Source organism: Bufo bufo, chromosome 3 (assembly GCF_905171765.1).
Source record: "Bufo bufo chromosome 3, aBufBuf1.1, whole genome shotgun sequence".
In the NCBI taxonomy this organism is placed as follows: Eukaryota; Metazoa; Chordata; class Amphibia; order Anura; family Bufonidae; genus Bufo; species Bufo bufo.
The window spans coordinates 612,061,792-612,082,935 of NC_053391.1; the positions used below are offsets into that span (position 1 = coordinate 612,061,792).

Genomic DNA, 21,144 nt, shown 5'->3' on the forward strand with positions numbered 1-21,144 from the left:
TAAGAGGTACAGACGGATGAGTGCATAATACTTTGCACCAGGCTTCTGACCATGAATGATTGTTATGCAGGCCATAGACTTCTATTATGACAGAATTAATAACGGAATGCCTCTAAAGGCATTCCGTTATTATGTATTCTGTCATGGAATTGCGTTATAGTCCGTGGTAACGGAATCCATAATGCAATTCAGAATATACCCAAACTTCAAAATATGAATTTCGCTCATCCCTAATCATTATGAAAACATTAGGGGAGATTCATCAAAACCAGTGCAAAGTAAAAGTGGTGCGGGTGCCCTGTGTATATCTGAAAACGAGAGCTGTAATCTGATTGGTTGTTTTAAGCAAGGTGTCTACTTTTTGTTTTAACCAGTTTTTATGTATGTACCCGTCAGGGCACCATTGCACAGCATCCACTAGCTGTGGTGAACAAAATAACCACAACCCTACTATAAAGTTTACACACACAAAAATGTAATAAAGTACATTATAAGGGATGTGCACATCATCTGTGTAGCTACAAATATGGGTAAAATGTTTCTTCTTCTGGTCCTACTTATAGAATAAGATGAAATGTATCTCCAATAAACTTTTTCCAGTTATTCTCCAGGGATTTGTGCGATTTGTTTCCTGTGTTAAAGGGATTGTCCAACATTATATATATATATATATATATATATATATATATATATATATATATATATATATATATAAAAAATTTAAATACCCCCTCCCACCCAGCGGGACTTGTCAAGGGAAACATACTTACCTGCTTTGTGGGTCTACCGCTGTCTTCACTAGGCTTCTATCCCCGCATGTAAACTGCTGGCATGGACAGGGACACGTGCGGTGCTGCAGCCAATAAGAGGCCTCACCAGTGATATGTGCCCCAAGTGGCACATCACTGCTGCAGCCAGTACTTGGCTTCCTCAGTGCACATGTCCCTGTCTATGACCAATGTGCAGTGAAGGCATCAGTGGATCCATAGAGCCGGAACAGAGCATTGAGGAGCAGGTAAATAAGCTTCCCACAAAAATCTTGCAGGGTGGGGAAGGGGGTATTTAAAAAAAAAATAAAAAATTTGTAAAGTTGTACATCCTCTTTAAGCCTCAGGGAAACTGCATAGCTATGTGAACAGAACCTGTACAGCAGTCTCTGCAGGCAATATGTCTGGTACATCGGGAGCTGGCAGCCTCTGTCCGCTGCTGACTTTGTATATTGTGGACGCTTGGATTTAGCAAGACAAAAACATCATCAGCCTCCGGAAAACTCTGTAGACCAGTGGTGCACAACCTTTTTTGGATGGGGGCCACATTGTCAGCCTGAACCAATTCAGAGGGCTGAAAATAAAACTTAAAAGGGGTATTACCAACTGTCATGTGCCGCTTGGGAACATGTCACCACTGAGGCCAGAGAATGGCGGCAGTAATGCATGTGATGGCCGACAGGATGACACACTTTTGAGGTCCTGTCCGCGGGTCCAGAAGCAGCAGGGATGGGTGGAACAGAGCACCTGTGAACTGGTCAGTAGTCTTTTTTTTATGTTAAATACATTCAAACCCCTGGGGGCCTTTCAGACAGACCTTCCCCCCCACCGTGGCTGGACCTGCAGAGGGAATCATACATCCCTGCTTCTGCTGCTGGGTTCCAGTTGCTTTACTCCCCCGTCACCACTCTCCATGTGCCAACATCCAGTTCCACAGGGTCGTGTGGCTGCTGCAGCTAATGACTGGCTGCAGTTGTGACATGTCCCTCATGGAGTCACGTGTCCCAGTGACATGATGCAGGGGGACAAGTCACCATTGCAGACAGTCATGTGAAACCAGATGTTGACACGGGGAGACTGGAGATGGGGGAGTGAAGGAGATGGGGGGTCTGCCTGAAAGGTCTCTGCAGGTGAGCAACCTGTTTAATTCATTTTAGCTTGGGGTCGGACAGCCCCTTTAACCATTTATCACAATACGCCATCCAAGTCATCCCTCTGTTAGTGCTACAGGAACGCAGGCTTGCATTAGTGTTACCATCAAAATAAACCAGTAGAAATAAAATCTGAGAGTCGGATGAATCCCAGTGTGCCTCATGTGGTAAGAAGATCAGAGCTGAACATGGCAGACAAATCACTAACTGGCCAACTGTGCGCGAAATTCATCTGAGCAATTCCCGTGTAATATGAATGACACAAAGCTGGGTCAGACACGAGCACAAAGTCATAAGGCACTCTGGGACCAAAAGAGAAGCAGCAAAGTCAGCCACATTTCCCTCCAGTTAAATCTGCCACGGTGAAATAAACCTGCACGGCCATTCTGAGAACCGCACCGGTATCGGACAACGTGGATGTGGCAGAAGTGATCTTACTGAATACTGAACCAGTGGAGAGAGATTCACTAAAGTTACTGGCAGACAGATTATATTTACAGTGACAAACCTCTTTATACATCACAAAAATATCAGGTCGGGATTTTCAGGCCGTGGTCCTTGAAGGTGGGCGAGACGTCCGAGAATACTTACACACACACACACACACGAGCCAAAAGGTCTGCACCAAGTGATATAAATACAAAGCACATTTTCTGTATGCGTCGTGCAGCTTTGAACAGGAGACAAAAGCTTTGGAGAAGCTGTAGGGGTTCAGTCCTTAGAAAATTTGCTGCTCAAATAAGATCTTCTCAAAGCCAGGAGGAGGGGTGTGGTAGAACTCGCTGAACTGACAGTCCAGGATCGCACTGTCATCCACTAGAGGAGAAAGCATGGACACTGGCGGTCAGGGAATCACATGATAAATGTCTGTGTAAGGGCGGGTTCACACTGGCGTTAGGGATTCTGTTATGGCTTTCCGTTATAACAGGGTTATAATGGAAAATAACGGAATCCATAAGACGGAAGGACGGATCCGTTCTTCTGCCTATAGACTTGTATTATGACAGAATGCAAAACGGAAGCCTTTAAAAAGGCATTCCGTTTGCTTTCCGTCCTAATAGAAGTCTATGGGAAAGCATAAGGGATCCGTGTGGGTCCCTTTATGCAAGACGGAAAACAAAGTTCTGTCGACAGGACTTTGGAAAACAGACAGATCCGTTTTGATTCCCATAGACTTCTAAAGGCTTCCGTTTTGCATTCTGTCATAATACAAGTCTATGGGCAGAAGAACGGATCCGTCCTATGGATTCCGTTATTTTCCATTATAACCATGTTATAACGGAAAGCCATAACGGAATCCCTAACGCTAGTGTGAACCCGCCCTAACCTCCTGCCATCCTCTATTGTGTTCTCATATTATGTACAGACCAGAAGGAACACAAACAGAATTTTATTTTTAACCCCTTCCACCTTTGCATGCATTTTGACCAAGCATTTTTTCCCCATGATTGCATTCTCAGAGCTAAAACTATTATTTTTCTGTCAACATACCCATATAAACTTTATTCTGAGTACGATTACAGCGATATCAAATACATATAGTTTTACTACTTTTGCACAATAAAAATTTATTTTTCTTTTTTTTTTAAATATATGTTTTTGCATTGCCGCATCCCAAGACCCTGAACTAATTGTCATTTTTTCCCCCCACAGAAACGTGTGAGGGCTTGATTTTTGCAGTATGACGAACTTTTCACTGGTATTATTTTGGGGAAACATGACACTTTTTGATCGCTTTTTATAAAAAAAAATTGGTGGCAATTAAAGGGAACCTGTCACCTCCAACAAACATCCCAAGCCGGCAGCAGTACCTGAGAGTAGCCAGCAGCGTGTTTGTAACAATCTTTTTCTTCCTGCAGGCAGATGAAGCAAAAGCTGTAAAAACGTTCTGTAATCCCCTGCCGGCGCGCTTCTCTAGTCAGGCTTGAAGTCACGGAGGCAGCGGCCTCCTAGCCTCAAGTCAAGGTAACCACGCCCCCTTCGCTGTGACTGACAGCCGGCAGTTTGGCAAAGCCAGCCGAACTGTCGTGCATAAGCGCTGTCAATCACAGCGAAGGGGGCGTGGTTACCGTGACTTGAGGCTAGGAGGCCGCTGCCTCCATGACTTCAAGCCTGACTAGAGAAGCGCGCCGGCAGGGGATTACAGAACGTTTTTACAGCTTTTGCTTCATCTGCCTGCAGGAAGAAAATGATTGTTACAAACACGCTGCTGGCTACTCTCAGGTACTGCTGCCGGCTTGGGATGTTTGTTGGAGGTGACAGGTTCCCTTCAAGCAAAAATCAGCAATCCTGGAATTGTTTTTAGTTTACCATAAAGGGATAAATTACGTTATTTGTGTAGTCTGGGTTATTGGCGTGACGATACCAAATATGTAGGGGTATTGTTGCAATTTTTCCTCCACTGAAAAGCTTTTTTTCAATGGAAAATTGGTGTGTTTTCTTACTTGGAATTTCTGTTTCATAAAACTTTTTTTTTACCATTTACTAGTCCCACAAGGGGACTTCAACAGGCGACCTTTTTATTGCTTCTATAATGCACTGTACTACGTATGAAAAACAATGCATTATACCAGGGGTGCCCAACCTGCGGCCCCTCCAGCTGTTGCAAAACTACAACTCCCAGCATGCCCGGACAGCATACAGCAGTGCATGATGGGAGTTGTAGTTTTACAACAGCTGGAGGGCCGCAGGTTGAGCATCCCTGCATTATACTGTCAGTGCTATGCTACAGACATCAGGATGCACCAGAGAGGTGTAGCCTTACGGGAAACAATGCAGGCAGGACTTCATTAGGTCCCAGGCTGCTGTGTACAGACATTGGCACCCCACAATCTCATTCATGAGGTGCTGACAGGCGATAGAGGGAGCAGCCTCCCTGTAAACCACTTAGATGCCATGGTCACTATTGTGAGAGCCCAGCTCCCGCTCCCTATTCAAGGCCTCCATAGAAAGCCGGCATACTAGCTTGCATCTATTAATGTTGTACACACTGCCCGAGATCAATGGCAGTATTAAATGAACAAATATAGATATATCTCACTGACCGCTGAGGAAAAATCGGGATATGAAAAAAGCGCAAGGTCTTTTATAGTTAAGTTTGTCGACAGTGGCCTTTTTACTGACAGGAGTGGTGGACTAATAGGAGACTGCCCCTAGCGTCGCCTCGGATGCTCCCCACAACCCGAAAAAAAAAAACAACCAACTTGATTGTATTTCTTACAGCTGCTGGACACTGAACACGACTTACCATACACAACAGGATAGACGGTCCCTCTGATACCAGATGCAGGACAATGCATATTCTTTCCATTCAAGTAAACATTTAATTCTACGTGATCGTACGTGATCCCCTGTAGAAGCAAAGCAGAACACTTTGTTTAAAATGATGGAAGTCAAATATACAGAAATTTACATTCTCTAAATAAACATTAACTTTCTTAAAATTGGAACACATCTGATCTGTCATTAGGTAGACCAGTTATTACGGTAACCTTAGTTTTCCAAGAGGACCTGGAAAAACTCTGTCTTAAAGGGTAACTGTCATATTTTTATTTATTTGCTAGTTTATTAGAGCTAGGCATGTATACCGGAGTTAGTCTGTCAATGATTGCCAAACGATCTGTAATTACCTGATAATAACAGCTTTCATTATTGTCTCCTGTCCCTTTCAATGCTCCCTTAAAAGACCGTTACTAGGGCTCATCTGTCTCCAGCTAGGAAGACAGAGGGGCGGTCCTTCACACTGCATGCCTGCATTAGGCTTCAGAGTGAGGAGGCGTGTCTCTGAGTAATCCAACCTGATTGGCTGGCAGGAAGCTGCTGGCTACAGCAAGTGTGTATGGGAAGTGAGGGAAAGCAGTTTTGGCCTCAGAACTGGCAGAGGAGCCATCTTGAGAAGATCCTCAGAATGTAGGATTCAAAACAGCCGTAACTAAGTGGAAAACAGTGGTAAGTGAAGAAACTAAAGATGGCTTTATGCATAATGCTGCTGCAGCAGTAACCTATGCTAAAAAAAAATTGATGAAAAATATGACAGTTATCCTTTAAATGCCACGATTAGTCAGACATCTAAGGTTACATTCACACGTCAGTATTTTTCTATATCCCGATTTTCGGTCCGTTTTTTTGCGGATCCGTTGTTCCTGAAAATGTTTCCATATGTCATCCGTTTTTTGCGGATCCGCAAAAAACGGAAACATGTATAAATTTCAATAAGCAAATAAAGTTGTTTGGATTTCTTTGAAAAAAAAATAAAATAAAAAAAATTCAAAATGTCATTTCCAGGAACGGAATCCGCATAAAACGGATGACACACGTAATGACATCCGAATGTCTTACGTTTTTTGCGGATCCATTGACTTTGTATTGTACCAGGATCCGATTTTTGCGGAAAAGAATAGGACAAGTTTTATATTTAATCGGACATGGGGAACGGAACAACGGAAACGGACAGCACACATTGTGTTGTCCGATTTTTTTCCAGGACCCATTGAAAATGAATGGGTACAGAACTGGTCCTGATCTGTTCCGCAAAAAACGGAACAGATCAGGAAAGAAAAAACGGACGTGTGAATGGACCCTTATAGTATATGACAATCTCTTTCTACTGAAGCTAGAACCAGCCCAGCACCTCACATGGCTCCAACTGTTCTATTAGATTTTCTTCAAGCTGACAGATCAAGGGGTATGTCTTTTCTGTTGTAGCTCTCTCCCTTACTGTCACAGCTTCTAACAATAGATATGGCTGGTGGCAGTTGAAGGATAGAAATGAGCACATGACCACCTTAGTAGGTGGACGTATACACTACTATACAAATTAAACACCAGGGGGTATCATTATAGTGAGAATCTCTCACAACTGGAACATTTTTGCTTAGAAAATGCATTTCAGATACCCCATTAGGAAATTAGGGATGAGCGAATTGACTTCGGATGAAACATCCGAAGTCGATTCACCTAAAACTTTGTTAGAATACTGTATGGAGCGAGCGCTCTGTACAGTATTAGAATGTATTGGCTCCTATGAGCCGAAGTTATTACTTCTTGAAGTCTCGCAAGACTTCAGGTAATAACTTCAGAAATGAATTTCTACTGTTAAAAAACTTTTACCAAACTCTGTTTTGGTTCCAAGTGGTACCTTGGAACCGAACCAGAGTTCGGTAAAAGGTTTTTTACAGTAGAAATTAATTTCTGAAATCGCCTGAAGTCTCGCAAGACTTCACGAAGAAATAACTTCGGCTCATAGAAGCCAATACATTCTAATACTGTACGGAGCGCTCGCTTCATACAGTATTGTAACAAAGTTTTATGAGAATCGACTAGGGTTGTTTCGATGCCAAAATTTTGATTCAGTTTCGATACCATAAAAAAAGTATTGCGAAACTCGATACCAAAGGAAAAAAAAAAACAAAAAAAAAAACTGTGCATTCCGCATTTTATGGAACGTCTGGCCCATAATTGAACAGTCCTATCCTATTTTTTGGGGGGCGGGGAACCGTATAGGAGTTTTTATTTCAATAGTTTGGACTCTTTAGACGTGGCGCTATGTAATGTTTATTTATTGTTTATATATTTTATATGTAAAATTGGGAACGGGGGCGATTTATACTTAATAATTTAGTGGTTTATTTTTTTTACTTTTTTTTAAAATTTATTTAATAAACTATTGCCCTTATGGGCTAGATCTTTTAATCCCTTGTCCTATTCACCCTAATAGGGTTAATAGGACTTTACACTGTCCCTGCTGCCCTGTGCATAATGCACACAGAAGCAGGGAGCTTACCATGGCAGCCAGGGCTTCAGTAGCGTCCTGGCTGCCATGGTAACCAATCGGAGCCCCAGGATTCCACTGCTGGTGCTCCGATCACAAGCTGCCACCGCCACCAATGAAGAGGGGACCCTGTGGCCACTGTCACCAATGATTTTAATACTGATGGGGTATAAATGAATTGACATTTATAAATGTCAATTCATTTATAAATTCCAGATGGAATAATAAAGGAACTGCACAACAGAGACATAAGAATAGATGTTCCAGAATTGTTATTACATGAGGAATGCATGAAGCTATTAAAACAGGCATGTCAGGAGCTGTGAAAGGTCCTCTTTCATAGAGATTTTGAGTTTGATAACTGGTACTCAGCATAGTTTTTAAACTTTTAGGATTCTCTGGAGCAATAGTAAAAATTGGGCAAATGCATATATTCAAATACAAAGACTCTCTGCCTATCGTATTTTTTAGGTGTAGGAGGAAACACACACACACACACACACACACAGGAAGAACATACAAACTCCATGCAGATGATGCACTTAGTAAATACAAGAAAGACAATTGTATATTATAGCAGGATCCTGAATGTCTAAATTTATGTACATGTAAAAATTTTGGATGTCTGAACAGGGTATATGGACAGGGATTGTTTTTATTTAAAGGTACCCTGACTTCCATCCCATTGAATGGTTTTTCTCTAATTTGCCGTTTGTCTACAGAGAAAGTACTGCCAGCCATACTGAGTTAGGCAGGAGGATGCTGGAAAAAGCAGAAAGTCAGTGTTGAAACAATACACCCTAGTGGAGTTAATGTGCAACTTTTCAAAACAAAAAATTACATTAATTATATATATTTTTTAAACTAGTTTAGCGAGAAAAAAAAAAAAGAAAAAAGCATACAAAGAAAATCAGTATACAAACAATGCAAACAATTATGCACAGTAAGCGTACAAAAAGTACAATATATATGTCAGCATTGCACAGAAAAACACATGATACAGAAAGAGGAGTAGTATAAGGGCTGTTTCACATGAGCAAGTCCATTGAGGGAATCACGCTGTGTGCGACTGACCCTCCATTCTGGACTTGCAGGCGCACACAGCATTATACTAACAATAAAGTTTCCCTTAAAGGTGTATTCCGATTTCAGACATTGAGGGCATATCACTAGGATATGCCCCCAATGTCTGATAGGTGTGGGTACTACCTATGGGACCCGCACCTATCCCTAGAATGGAGCCCTGCACATGGGCGGCTACCCTCCATTCATTCCTAAGTGAGAATATAGCTACGCTCAGCTATTTTGGGAAGCCTTATTAAAATGAATGGGAGGCGCACAGCGCAAGCGCAGCCACCACTCCATTTACAACTAAGGAGCTGACTCATAAGAATGAATGGAGGGTTGGCACACATGCGCTCTGCGGCCTCTGGGACTTTGCAGACTCCATTCTAAGGATAGGTGAGGGTCCCGGACATCCACCACCAGGAGACCTAACACACAGACCTGAGGAGAACGTGGGAACACAACCAGAGCATGTGCCAGGAGTCTGCACCAGGACTGTTGCATCTAGGGCAGTCTGTAAACAATGCCCTACATATTCAGAACATGGGGATTGGAGTTAATTAACCACTTCCCGACCACCCATTGATTATAAACGTCCTGGGCAGTAGGGTTTCTCTCTGAATGGACGTTCTGGAACGTCCTTTCAGAGATTGCAGCTACCGAGCGGGGGGGGCCCGCTGTCAGTGACAGCAGGGCATCCCAAGGTGAAGACTGGGACCCTTACTGGGTTGACCCTGCCTTCTAGATCGCTGTATAAACAGCACTGAATGAGCGCCGTGTATACAGCAAGGAAACGCTATATTACACAATAAGAACATTTTTAGAAACAAAATCATTTTTGTGTTGCAATTTTCTTAGAGCCCTATTTTTTAAAAATTTTCTGGCCATGGTCTTGTGTGGGGGCTCATTTTTTGCAGGATGAGGTGACGTTTTTATTGCTACTATTTTGGAGTACATAAGAATTTTTGATCGATTAACATTGTTATTTGGGAGGTGAGGTAACTAAAAAAAGCTTTTAGCTAATGTTTATTTATTTTATTTTTTTAAGGCGTTCACCTGATGGGGTAGATCATGTGATATTTTTATAGTCGGCCATCATGGACGCAGCAATACCAAATATGTCTATTTTATTCACATTTTTTAATTGACTTCATTGGGGAAATTATTATTATTTTTTTTACATGTAAAATAAATTTTTGAATTTTTTATTATTTTTTTTTGGTATAAAACACTTGCCAATAAAAACTACAGCTTGTCCCACAAAAAATAAGCCCTCACTCAGTCAACAACAAAATTAAATAAATAAATTATTGCTCTTAAAAACCATAACCGAAAAACAACAATTGAAACAAGATATACATGCTGGTAAAAACGCATCTATGGTGCGCACTGTGGTTTACATAAAGCGCAATGTGCTAAAATTGCAACATGAAAACAGACTAAAAGATAAAGGAATAGTAATAACGATGTAGCAATGTCGGGTGAGCGCAATAATTGACAGTAGGTAAAACATCCATGGACTAAATAGATGGATCCAGAGCATGTGTTCTACACAGCCTTGTAAGAGACATAGAAAAACGAATAACAATCACGATGTAGGAGTGTCGAGTGAGCGTGATCTCGCCATCTATGGAGCTGTGTGGGGGCTCATTCTTTGAGACATGATCTGTAGTTTTTAGAGATACATTTTGAAGTGTCTGTGACTATCATTCACATTTTATTCCAATTTTTTTTTGGTAAATGAAGCAATGAAAAAGTGTTATGTTCTGTTATCCTATGCAGCACTGCCACCTGCAGGCCTCCATAGGAAACTACAGCTGATACCGTATTAAAGCGAAGGAACTACTCCCCCAATCGCTGCATGAGAGAACCTTTCCTGACTAAGACGCGTGCCCTTCTGGTTTTTCCACATTTAGATGCCGTGGTCACATTTGACCATGGCATCTAATGGGTTAAACATCTGCAATAAGCATTGCCGCTGTTCGCAGACATTAGCCCTGGGCCTCTGTTATTTAAAACAGTAGAGACCCGGCAGCTATAGCGCCCATGGGTGGGCTCCATATTTAGAACTCAAGGGTTTTGCCTACTTTACTACCCTGGAAGTAGTGGAAAAATGAAGAAAGTTGCAAAAAGTACCCCTTATAATGCATTACCATTATATACGGTATGTCGTAATCCAGCACAGTTCATGTCTTACTATAGCTATGAACATACAGAGCAAACATAGCAACTCAGTAACGCAAGGAAATGTAAAAATAATAAAGTCCATCAGTATATGATATCCAGAATTCAAGCTTACCACTACGTCGCCCTCTTGTGGAAGGCCATTTGCTGGCAGCCTGTTCTTCTCCTCATTGTTGTAATAAATGGCTCCATCATTCCTTATCACCAGGCTGTGCAAATCTCGACCTAATGGGATCTGATTTAAATTTGCTTTTTGAGTTGCGACTCCAATGCCCCACACACCTGTAACAGCAAGTAGGTAGACACGTGGTAATATAGCCTTTAGCCATTACTTCAATGGATGGTTGCACTATGACCACTATATGGAGACATGGAAATTACATCAGAAAAACATGTAACATTAATCTGCAGATTGTTCATAGATCTACTGCAGATTTCTTCACAGATTTTGGTCTAAGACTCCATTCACACATCCGCAATTCCATTCCGCATTTTGCGGAATGGAATTGCGGACCCATACATTTCTATGGGGCCGCACTTCCGGCTCCGCAATTCCGATCCTGAAAAAAAACATATTCTTAGCCGCAATAGCGGCTAAGAATCAGCATATTATCTTAATGCCGGCAATGTGCGGTCCACAAAACACACACGGATGTGTGAATGGACCCTAAGGCTGAGGACACTGATTGGCTACAGCAGTCATGTGCCATAAACCTGCATGTCACTGCTGGCACCGAGAAAGGGGTGAGAATGACATCATTTGGCTGCAGCCATCAGGTCATGTTTTGGCTCCAGTGGGGATAGAAGCTTCGGTGCTGAACCATTTTGGTTCTTATTATTCCAAAAGGGTCCCTGCCTATTTTTAAAAAATAATAACTCGGATAACCCCTAAGATTTAATTCATATCCTCCGACACAGTGTAAAAGATTATTAAAAGGGTTGTTTGACAAAAAAATAAAAATCTTGGACAAGGCCTTACACTGCCTTAAAGGGAACCTGTCACCTCTACTATGTTATCCTCACTGAGCGTTTCTAAATGTTCATTGTGTTACCCTAAACATATAAATTACACTTTTAATTTCATTTGCAGACGAATTCAATAAGGATTATGCATTTTTGTACTTCCCACCTTTTATGCAAATTAACATAAAAGAGTCATATCTTACGTGACCAGAGAAGAGTCATATTTTCAAGCTCTGATTCATCTCAGGTTAATTTGCATATGGATCAAATCGTTTTTTTTTTTACAGAATAAAAGCACACAGAGCTATGGGGACTGGGTATTGCGGATGTGCTAGCGGCCATCTAGCAACCCATGTCCTCAGCTCTATACCCAAAATCCCGGTGACAGGTTCCCTTTAAAGGAGTTTCCCTTTTTAGTGACATTGATGACCTATCCTCAGGATATATGTAAAAAAAACAAAAAAAAAACGGGGGGCAGCGCCTCAGGGTGCTGTTGTTGTGCTCACCCTCTGCTGTTGTGAGGAGTCACAATAGCTATATTTCGCTTCGCTGTATCCGACCGGCTTTCACAAGTTAATTTATGGGGGAGTTTGAAAATAAATATATCCTAAACTACCTACCCCAAAGACAACAGATTATTTATTACAGAAGATATATTGATGATATCATTATCACTTGGGGTGGAGATGCCCATTCAGAAATAGAATTCTGTAATGTTTGAAATAATTCTGACTGGGGATTTCCCTTACCCCAAACTACAGTAGGACTGAAACAGAATTTTTGGACATAATTGTTACCAATTTAAACAACTCTCTCAACAAAAACATACTTTAAATCAGTTGATACAAACAGTTACATACACTACTCTCGTTCCCATCATAAGAAGTGGTTACAAAGCATTCCTTACAGCCAATACAAAGGTATCAGACGGAGCTGCGCGCACACCATGAAGACTTTAAAGGGTTTCTGTCACTAGAATTTTCTGTATTAAACTGGCCGACATTTGTGATGTGCTAATGTCTTACTTTTATAATATGCAAATGAGCCTCTAGGAGCAGGGAAGGGGGGGGGGGGGGTTGCTCCTGCACGTAGAGGCTCCTGTCTCCCACCTCAAGTCACGCCTTCCAAGTGTTGATTGGCATGGCCAGGCAGCATTCGCATCCTTCTGCCAGCCCTGGTGAAATCTCGCGCCGGTCAGTATTCTGAGCAGGCACGGTGAGGGAAGGACGCTCGCAGGCTGCCAGCTTCCTCACCGCGCCTGCCCCCGAGGGCTGGCAGACAGATGCGAGCGCTGCCTGGCCCTGTCAATCAGGACTTGGAGGGAGGCGACAAAAGGTGGGAGAACGGAGCCTCTAGGAGCAGGAACAACGCCATTAGCATATTATAAAAGTTAGATTTCTGGCGTAACGGGGGCATAGATAAAAGTAGGAATAGGCTAGTTAGGTTTAGCTGAAATTAGCACATCGCTAATGTCAGCTAGCTTAATAGGGTTAAGGGGCGTAGGTAAAGGCTCATGGGTAGAGATGAGCGAACTTCTGTTTTAAGTTCGGCGTCCGGTTAGCGGAGGATCCCGATATGGATTTCGAATTCCGTTGTGGTCTGTGGTAGCGGAATCAATAATGGTCATTATTGATTCCGCTACCACGGACCACAACGGAATTCGGAATCCATATCGGGATCCTCCGCTAACCGGAAGCCGAACTTTAGACGCCGAACTTAAAACAGAAGTTCGCTCATCTCTACTCATGGGCACTAGTACAAGAGTTCAACCTGGGCCCCTGTCCCTCGGTGCCTTTTGGCCAGGTGCTGGGGAGCACATTACCTTCATGCTTCCTGAGGCAAACATTTCTGTCAGTGACTATTTTCTCCTATATGTGGTTAGGTTGTGTGGTTTCTGGTTGCTGAGTCTTTATCTCCATGGTTCTGAACATAGGAATACCTCTTTAAAGCCTCGTGCACATGACCGTGTGCCAGCCATGCCCGTGCTGAGGACTGCAAACCGCAATGCATGGGCACTGACAGTGTTCCTGCCGTCTGCGGACAGCAACCCATTCACTTGAATGGGGTCCACGATCCGCACCGCATGCACTACTTTTTCGCAGTGCGGGGGCATGGACAGAAAACCCACGTCGTGTGCATGAGGCCTAACCTGTATAAAAACAGATAGCTCCTATATCCAATAATAATAATAAATGATGACAGCACCTAGGCGATGTTTAGTGAAAATGAAGTAATGATCTTGCAGCGTACGGCCCACACCTACCTGTAGATTGCACTTTAAATTCAAAGTAGCTCTTGTTCTGGTGGAGCGGCGCGTTAGCGAGACATGCCCCGCTGCCACAGATTCTTCTGCCATTCTTAACAATCACTACATCGGTTCCTGCAATTAAAACAACCAATAAATAAAAAATACTTCTAGATAAGGCGGAACCACAGTTATGGCGAGATCCCTCATTGCATATACTTTCAGTGCAAAATGGAAGAAAAGGAGCCGCAGGTACATGAGGAACTCATACTACAGCTCTGTACAACCAAGCTGTATGGAGCCATTATACAGGCCCCATAGACTTCTACACTCCTCAAGATTAAAATTGCAACCCCAAGAAGAACAAGACATAAGGTTGTACAAATTGAGGAAGTAGCAGGTGTTGCTAAGATCTGCGGATGATAACCTTTTCAAGCACCTAGCTCCAATCTGTAGTATGTGGGAGGAGCATAAAAGCCAGAGCAAAGCTTTTAGACACATGAAACCTCAAAAATCGGATCAAGTCGTGTGGTATGACTGAGATGCCTCCCGTTTGTCGACATGCCAGTTATTGCCACAAACTAAGACAAAATCCTTGAACTGACAGACCTTGTTTTATCACTCCAGCAGATCGCTACGTACCTAGGCCGAGATATCAGCATTGTTCAACGACAAACTGGAATGACGGCAAGAGGTACATAGAGGAGAACCTCTGCATGGACAGATAGTCTAATGAGAAGAATGGCGCGTAGTCATCCATTCTGTGAGGTCACATCCCAAGCCTAGCGCAGCAAACACTGTCTACACAAAACTTCAGAACATTGGGCTACGGGCCAGACATCCAGCTACAGGTGTTCCTTTGAGCTCACACCACCAGTTTCAAAAGCTATCTGGGTGCACTTCAAGATGGCCGTGGAGACTGGAATGGAGGACTGTCCTCTTCAGCGATGAGTCCCACTTTTGTCTTCTTTGCAATGATAGCTGGGGATTGGTTTGGAGACAAGATGAGCAACACCATGAAGAGGCCTTCACAAGAGAACCTCACACTGGTCCTACTCCCAGGATTATGGTGTGGGGTGGCATAATGTATGGCAGCAAGACCCTTCATTCCCGGTACAGTAACAGCTCAGCATTACATGGATTTGGTCATGGAACCAGTGGTACGGCCATTTCTCCAAAGCGTTCCAGGAGCCATTTTTTCACTGAATAACACCAGGCCAGATTTTGTTTCTTTTTTAATAATTCTATATCATTAACATGTCTTGATTCTGTGATTTCCATAATTCCATGACTTTTCCTTCTACACTTAAAAGTGAAATTGCATGTGGCCCTCTGCAGGCCCCCAAAAGAAAATTCACAGCATTCTCCATTGAATGGCGTATTATAAAACATAACTTAGTATTTCTTGGATCCATTTATGAGAGGAGGAAGAGCCAATACCAGAAAGAGCAGCAGATTGTAAGAGGCGTTGAGCAGGTCAGTGTGTGTTTTTTCTTTGGAGACCACACTGTCCTGGACTGATTTTAAATATACAGCACCTTAAAGGGGTTGTTCGGGTTCAGAGCTGAACCCGTACATTCCTCCATTTTCACCCCGGCAGCCCCCCCCTGACTTGAGCATCGGAGCAGTTCATGTTCCGGTTCTCTCCTTTGCCCTGCCCTAAATCGCACAGGGCAAAGGCATTTTCAATAGTTCTGGTGACGAACCGGGGTCTCCATGGGGCTGCCAGGAAGCCCAGTGACGTCACCGGCACTGATGGGCGGGCTTTAGCGCTGCCCTAGCCAGTAAAAAGGCTAGGGCAGAGCTAAAGCATGCCCATCAGAGCCGGTGACGTCACCGAACACACACACACACTGTTATTGTAAACAAAAGAGCCCTTGCCCTGCGCGATCTAGTGCAGGGCAAGGGAGCCTGAACTGCTCCGATGCTCAAGTCAGGGGGGCTGCTTGGGTGAAAATGGAGGGATGTCCGGGTTCAGCTCTGAACCCAGACAACCCCTTTAAAAGGTTATCTTTTCTACCTATGAAACTGACTGACCTGTTACATGTGCGCTTGGCAGCTGGAGGCATCTGTGTTAGTCTTATGTTCATATGTGGCCGCATTACTGAGAAAAATTATGTTGCGCCTAGAGGCTCATTTGCATACATTAAAACTTAATTTTTCTCAGCAGTGCAGGCACACATACGAACACGGGTCCAGCACAGATGCTTTCAGCTGCCAACAGGTCAGCCAGTGTCATAGGTACAAATCTGCTGAAGAAGCCTTTCAAATGGGGCAAACAGAATGTAAAAAAGTATTAGTTTGAGCAAATGTTCAGTCAGTAGCCAGTATAACTATGTGCAGGAATTGTACAATCAGCTAGAATTCACTCGTTTGTCATTCATTTATGATGTCCTAATAATTAGAGTGTTGATGTTAGGACCTGGCACCCGATGAACAAGCAAACACTTGTATGCTGGGGGCCACATCTTTCATGTGGGCCCTAAAATTGTAATTTGCCAACAGCACATCATCCGATATAAACAAAGATGTGCTGCCAACAAGCAATGAGTGCGTACAGGGATGAACAACCACAGTTAAAGATCATTCTTCCCTAGGCAGAAGGAATTATCCCTGCAATGTTCCCTCCCGATCATTGCTATGTGCATCAGCCCACGTAAACGCCTTTATGGGGACGAAACAATCTGAATAATAATTCATCACCCCCATAATCATTACATTATTTCGGCTGCGGATCCCGTTTACTCAGGGTTACCAATGGCAATGAGCTTTTTATGAACACTTGGGCAGCCATCATCAGCTTGTGTAAAATGCTGGTAGACACCATACCAATATAAGAATCATCGTTTCTGGTCAATATTACATGGTTCCTATGCAGGGGTCTGAAGCAGATGCATGGGGGGAGGGGGGAAACGCACCAAGCAGCTTTTCTGTAATGTGTATGAGTACATAAAACAGACACCAGCCAGGACCTGGCACAGAAGGGGCAGTGCAGGCTGATGATACAGGAAGTGCTGGGGAACCTGATACTGGAGGATATGGAGGAGGCGCTGCCGCTCCAGACATTACTGACGTGTATTATAGGACGGACGCCACTCACCCATGTGCTGAGTATCCAGCTGTACGGCCGGCATCTCCTTCAGCGGAATGTGTCCAGAGCCGTCATCCCCGCAGCACCTGAAGCAGCAGCACAGAAACGACATAGCGAGCACAGAGGAGAGCAGCCAGCGAACTGGCGGCCAGGAGATAGGCGACTTCTACATACGTACAGAACGGCTCTCTATGAGGGCGGGAGAAGCCACAGCGACACCTGGTGGACCGGAGCAGCACGTCCTGGCACTGGATAAAAGAGAAACAGGATTTTGCCCATAGCAACCAATCAAAGCGCAACATTCATTTCTTAGTATGTTCTTGAAAAATGTAAGCTGCCCTGTGATTGGTTGCTATAGGCAACAAGGACATTTTTTGTTTGAGATGGTTTTCATAAATCTGCTCCACTGTATAAGTCCTGTTGTGCTTAGGCATCAGGGGTGTACATTTAGGTTAGGCCTCATGCACACGGCTGTTGTTTTAGTCCGCATCTGAGCCGCCGTTTTGGCGGCTCGGATGCTGACCCATTCACTTCAATCGGGCCGCAAAAGATGCGGACAGCACTCCGTGTGCTGTCCGCTTCCGTTGTTCCGTTCCGTGTCCCTGTCCGTGTCCTATTCTTGTCCGCGCTTTGCGGGCAAGAATAGGCATTTATATTGAAGGCTGTCCGTGCCGTTCCACAAATTTCGGAATGCGCACGGACGTCATCCGTGTTTTGCGGATCCACGATTTGTGGACCGCAAAACACACCATGGTCATGTGAATGAGGCCGCGAACACATGCAATCTGCCATCTTAAATCACAAGTCCGGGAGCAGGCAGTTCAGAGAACAGCCCGATGAAGGCCCCTGGCGGCTGTTCTCGGAACTGCCTGCTCTCGGTGACCGCATTTGTTTCAGACTGGTAAGGGCTTACCTGTGTATCGCCGGACTTGTGATTTAAGATGGCAGCTCGCATGTGTTCGCAGGCGAACAATGCGAACTGGCCATCACTGCTTACCAACTTTACCAAAATATCCAGGAGGCTGCCTCCAGGACTCTCAGAAGAGCTCCCACACAACTCATAGAGGGCTGCTTTCTCAGCCTCCCTGTCAATCATAATCTCGAAGGGGGTCACGGCAAGCGCTGCAGCATCTTCCTTGTTTAGGCCTCATGCACACGACCATGGCAGGTCCTTGCCCATATTTCGGCCCGCAAAGAGCGGCTCCGTAATATATGGGCACCGGCCGTGTGCGTCCCGTATCATGGATCACTTGAATGCGCAAATGGGTCCTTAATCCAAGAGATACGGTGCGGAACAGAGGCACGGATCGGAAGCACCATGGAAGGCTTCCGTGGGTTTTCTGTCTGTGCCTCCGCACCACAAAAAAGTAGTGCACAATGACATCTTTGTAATTGCCTGTTCTGGGGATGCAGGCATCTCACACTGCACTGTATCTCAGGAGGCATAGAATGGGATGGGAATCAGATGATTATTAGATTTTTTCTTTGACACTTTGGGGGAACATACTGTTGGGGTACTATAGGGGGCCTTATTACTACTGGGACATTACATGGGGAGGCCTTCTTACTACTGGTGGCACTACAGGGAGCCTTATTATGACTGACGGCACTATAGGGAGCCTTATTATGACTGACGGCACTATAGGGAGGCTTATTATGACTGACGGCACTATATGGGGGCTTTATTACTACTAGGGGCTTCATTACTTAAAGTGGAATTTAGCAGGCTGATGTAATTGGACTTAGCGGTGTGACAGAGACCCTCTATAACTTTGCTTGGGGCCAAAATGCCATATCCATCTCTGATGACAAGGGTCTATCCAACTGCACGCGTCTCCTTAGTAGCAGCAGTCCAGGATATTCAAGCGAAGCAGTTTGGACATCACTATAAGATTATAAGCAGACAAGACACCAGTAACCAGTAACGCATACCTCCCAACTTGTGAAAAGCACAAATAAGTTCAATATGTGAGGCCACACCTCTAACTGCCAGTCCCCTTAATGCCTCCACATAGTAATTATTCCCCCTTTATGCCACCATACAGAAGTTTCCGCCTGGCAGTGTGTTATTGAAAACAAAAGAGCCCGTGCACTGCGCGATTTAGCGCAGGGCAAGGGAGCGCATCGGAGCATGAGATGCTCCAATGCTAGCCTCAGGGGGGCTGCCTGGGTGAAAATAAGGGTATGTCCGGGTTCAGCTCTGAACCCGGACAACCCCTTTAACAGAGAAAATCATGAAATACTTAGGGTGCATTTCCTATTTTTCATGCCCTTCCATCCATCTTTGACAATGTTTCACGCATTTTCTTTTTATCCACAGAAATCTATTTCCTTGATTTGGTCATGCTTATTGGAGGTCATTTATTAAACTGGTGTAAAGTAAAACTGGCTTAGTTGCCCATAACAACCAATCAGATTTCAACTCTCATTTTGGGCAGCTCTTTTGGGAAATGAAAGGTGGAATCTGATTGGTTGCTATGGGCAACTAAGCCAGTTCTACTTTAAACCAGTTTGATAAATGATCCCCCCCCCCCATTGTTGTTGCATATAGCAAGTGGTTTATTCTGGATACAATGATGTATACCCAATTAAGTGGTGAGTTCATGCTGTTTTTATTATTTTTAGACATTTTAGGGGAACTGAAGGCTGCTCATATAAGTCAGACAACCCCTTTAAAAGGAATGTGTCGTCAGAAAATGACCTATTGTTAAAATTATGTTTAACATTTTTATTTTTCATTTTCCATGTCAATATCTAAATTTCAACAAAAACCATAAAATCCTGCAGTTTTCCTACTGGCCACTAAGCCGAATAATAGGCGCCACTTCTTGGTCTGTTAAACCCTTTCAAAGGGAATGTGTCATCAGAAAATGACCTATTGTTAAAATCAAGGTTTTATGTTTAACCCCTTCAAGACTAAGCTAGTTTTTACCTTCAGGACCAGGCCATTTTTAGCAAATCTGACCAGTGTCACTTTATGTGGCAATAACTTTAAAACGCTTTGACTTATCCAAGCCATTCTGAGAATGTTTTCTCGTCACATATTGTACTTCATGACAGGGGTAAAATTGAGTCAAAAATATTTCATTTTTATTTATAAAAAAATACCAAATTTACCCAAAATTTGGAATAATTTGCAAATTTCTATTTCCCTACTTTTATAATAGAAGAGAAGAAACGCTGAACTTTACGTCGAGCGCGTGGACCTTAGAGGGCAGGGTGGCTCCTGCCCAAGGCGATCGGATGAATCTAGGCTGCACCAACCGTTGCAATTATCTTCTTTTGGCCTTCATTGTGGTTGCGCCCAATTGGTGCAACGGCAATAGGTGCGCAAACCATCTCTTATAGTAGAATTTTTACAGGGAGTGCAGAATTATTAGGCAAGTTGTATTTTTGAGGATGTTCTCAATGAACCCAAAAAACTCATTAATATCAAAGCTGAATATTTTTAGAAGTAGTTTTTAGTTTGTTTTTAGTTTTAGCTATTTTAGGGGGATATCTGTGTGTGCAGGTGACTATTACTGTGCATAATTATTAGGCAACTTAAGAAAAAACAAATATATACCCATTTCAATTATTTATTTTTACCAGTGAAACCAATATAACATCTCAACATTCACAAATATACATTTCTGACATTCAAAAACAAAACAAAAACAAATCAGTGACCAATATAGCCACCTTTCTTTGCAAGGACACTCAAAAGCCTGCCATCCATGGATTCTGTCAGTGTTTTGATCTGTTCACCATCAACATTGCGTGCAGCAGCAACCACAGCCTCCCAGACACTGTTCAGAGAGGTGTACTGTTTTCCCTCCTTGTAAATCTCACATTTGATGATGGACCACAGGTTCTCAATGGGGTTCAGATCAGGTGAACAAGGAGGCCATGTCATTAGATTTTCTTCT

The 21,144-nt window shown here is 43.4% G+C and overlaps 1 protein-coding gene across 1 annotated transcript; it reads right to left on the reverse strand.

The window, feature by feature from the left end:
• Window positions 1-719: 719 nt before the first annotated feature.
• On the reverse strand, window positions 720-17,399 carry SPRYD7 (SPRY domain containing 7). The gene is made up of 5 exons (XM_040426031.1): window positions 17,246-17,399; window positions 14,164-14,280; window positions 11,053-11,219; window positions 5,166-5,268; window positions 720-2,734 (listed from the first exon to the last, which is right to left on the reverse strand). Exons 1-5 carry the CDS (start codon window positions 17,346-17,348, stop codon window positions 2,637-2,639), a joined length of 588 nt encoding a protein of 195 aa, XP_040281965.1. The 5' UTR covers window positions 17,349-17,399; the 3' UTR covers window positions 720-2,636.
• Between the last annotated feature and the right edge of the window lie 3,745 nt (window positions 17,400-21,144).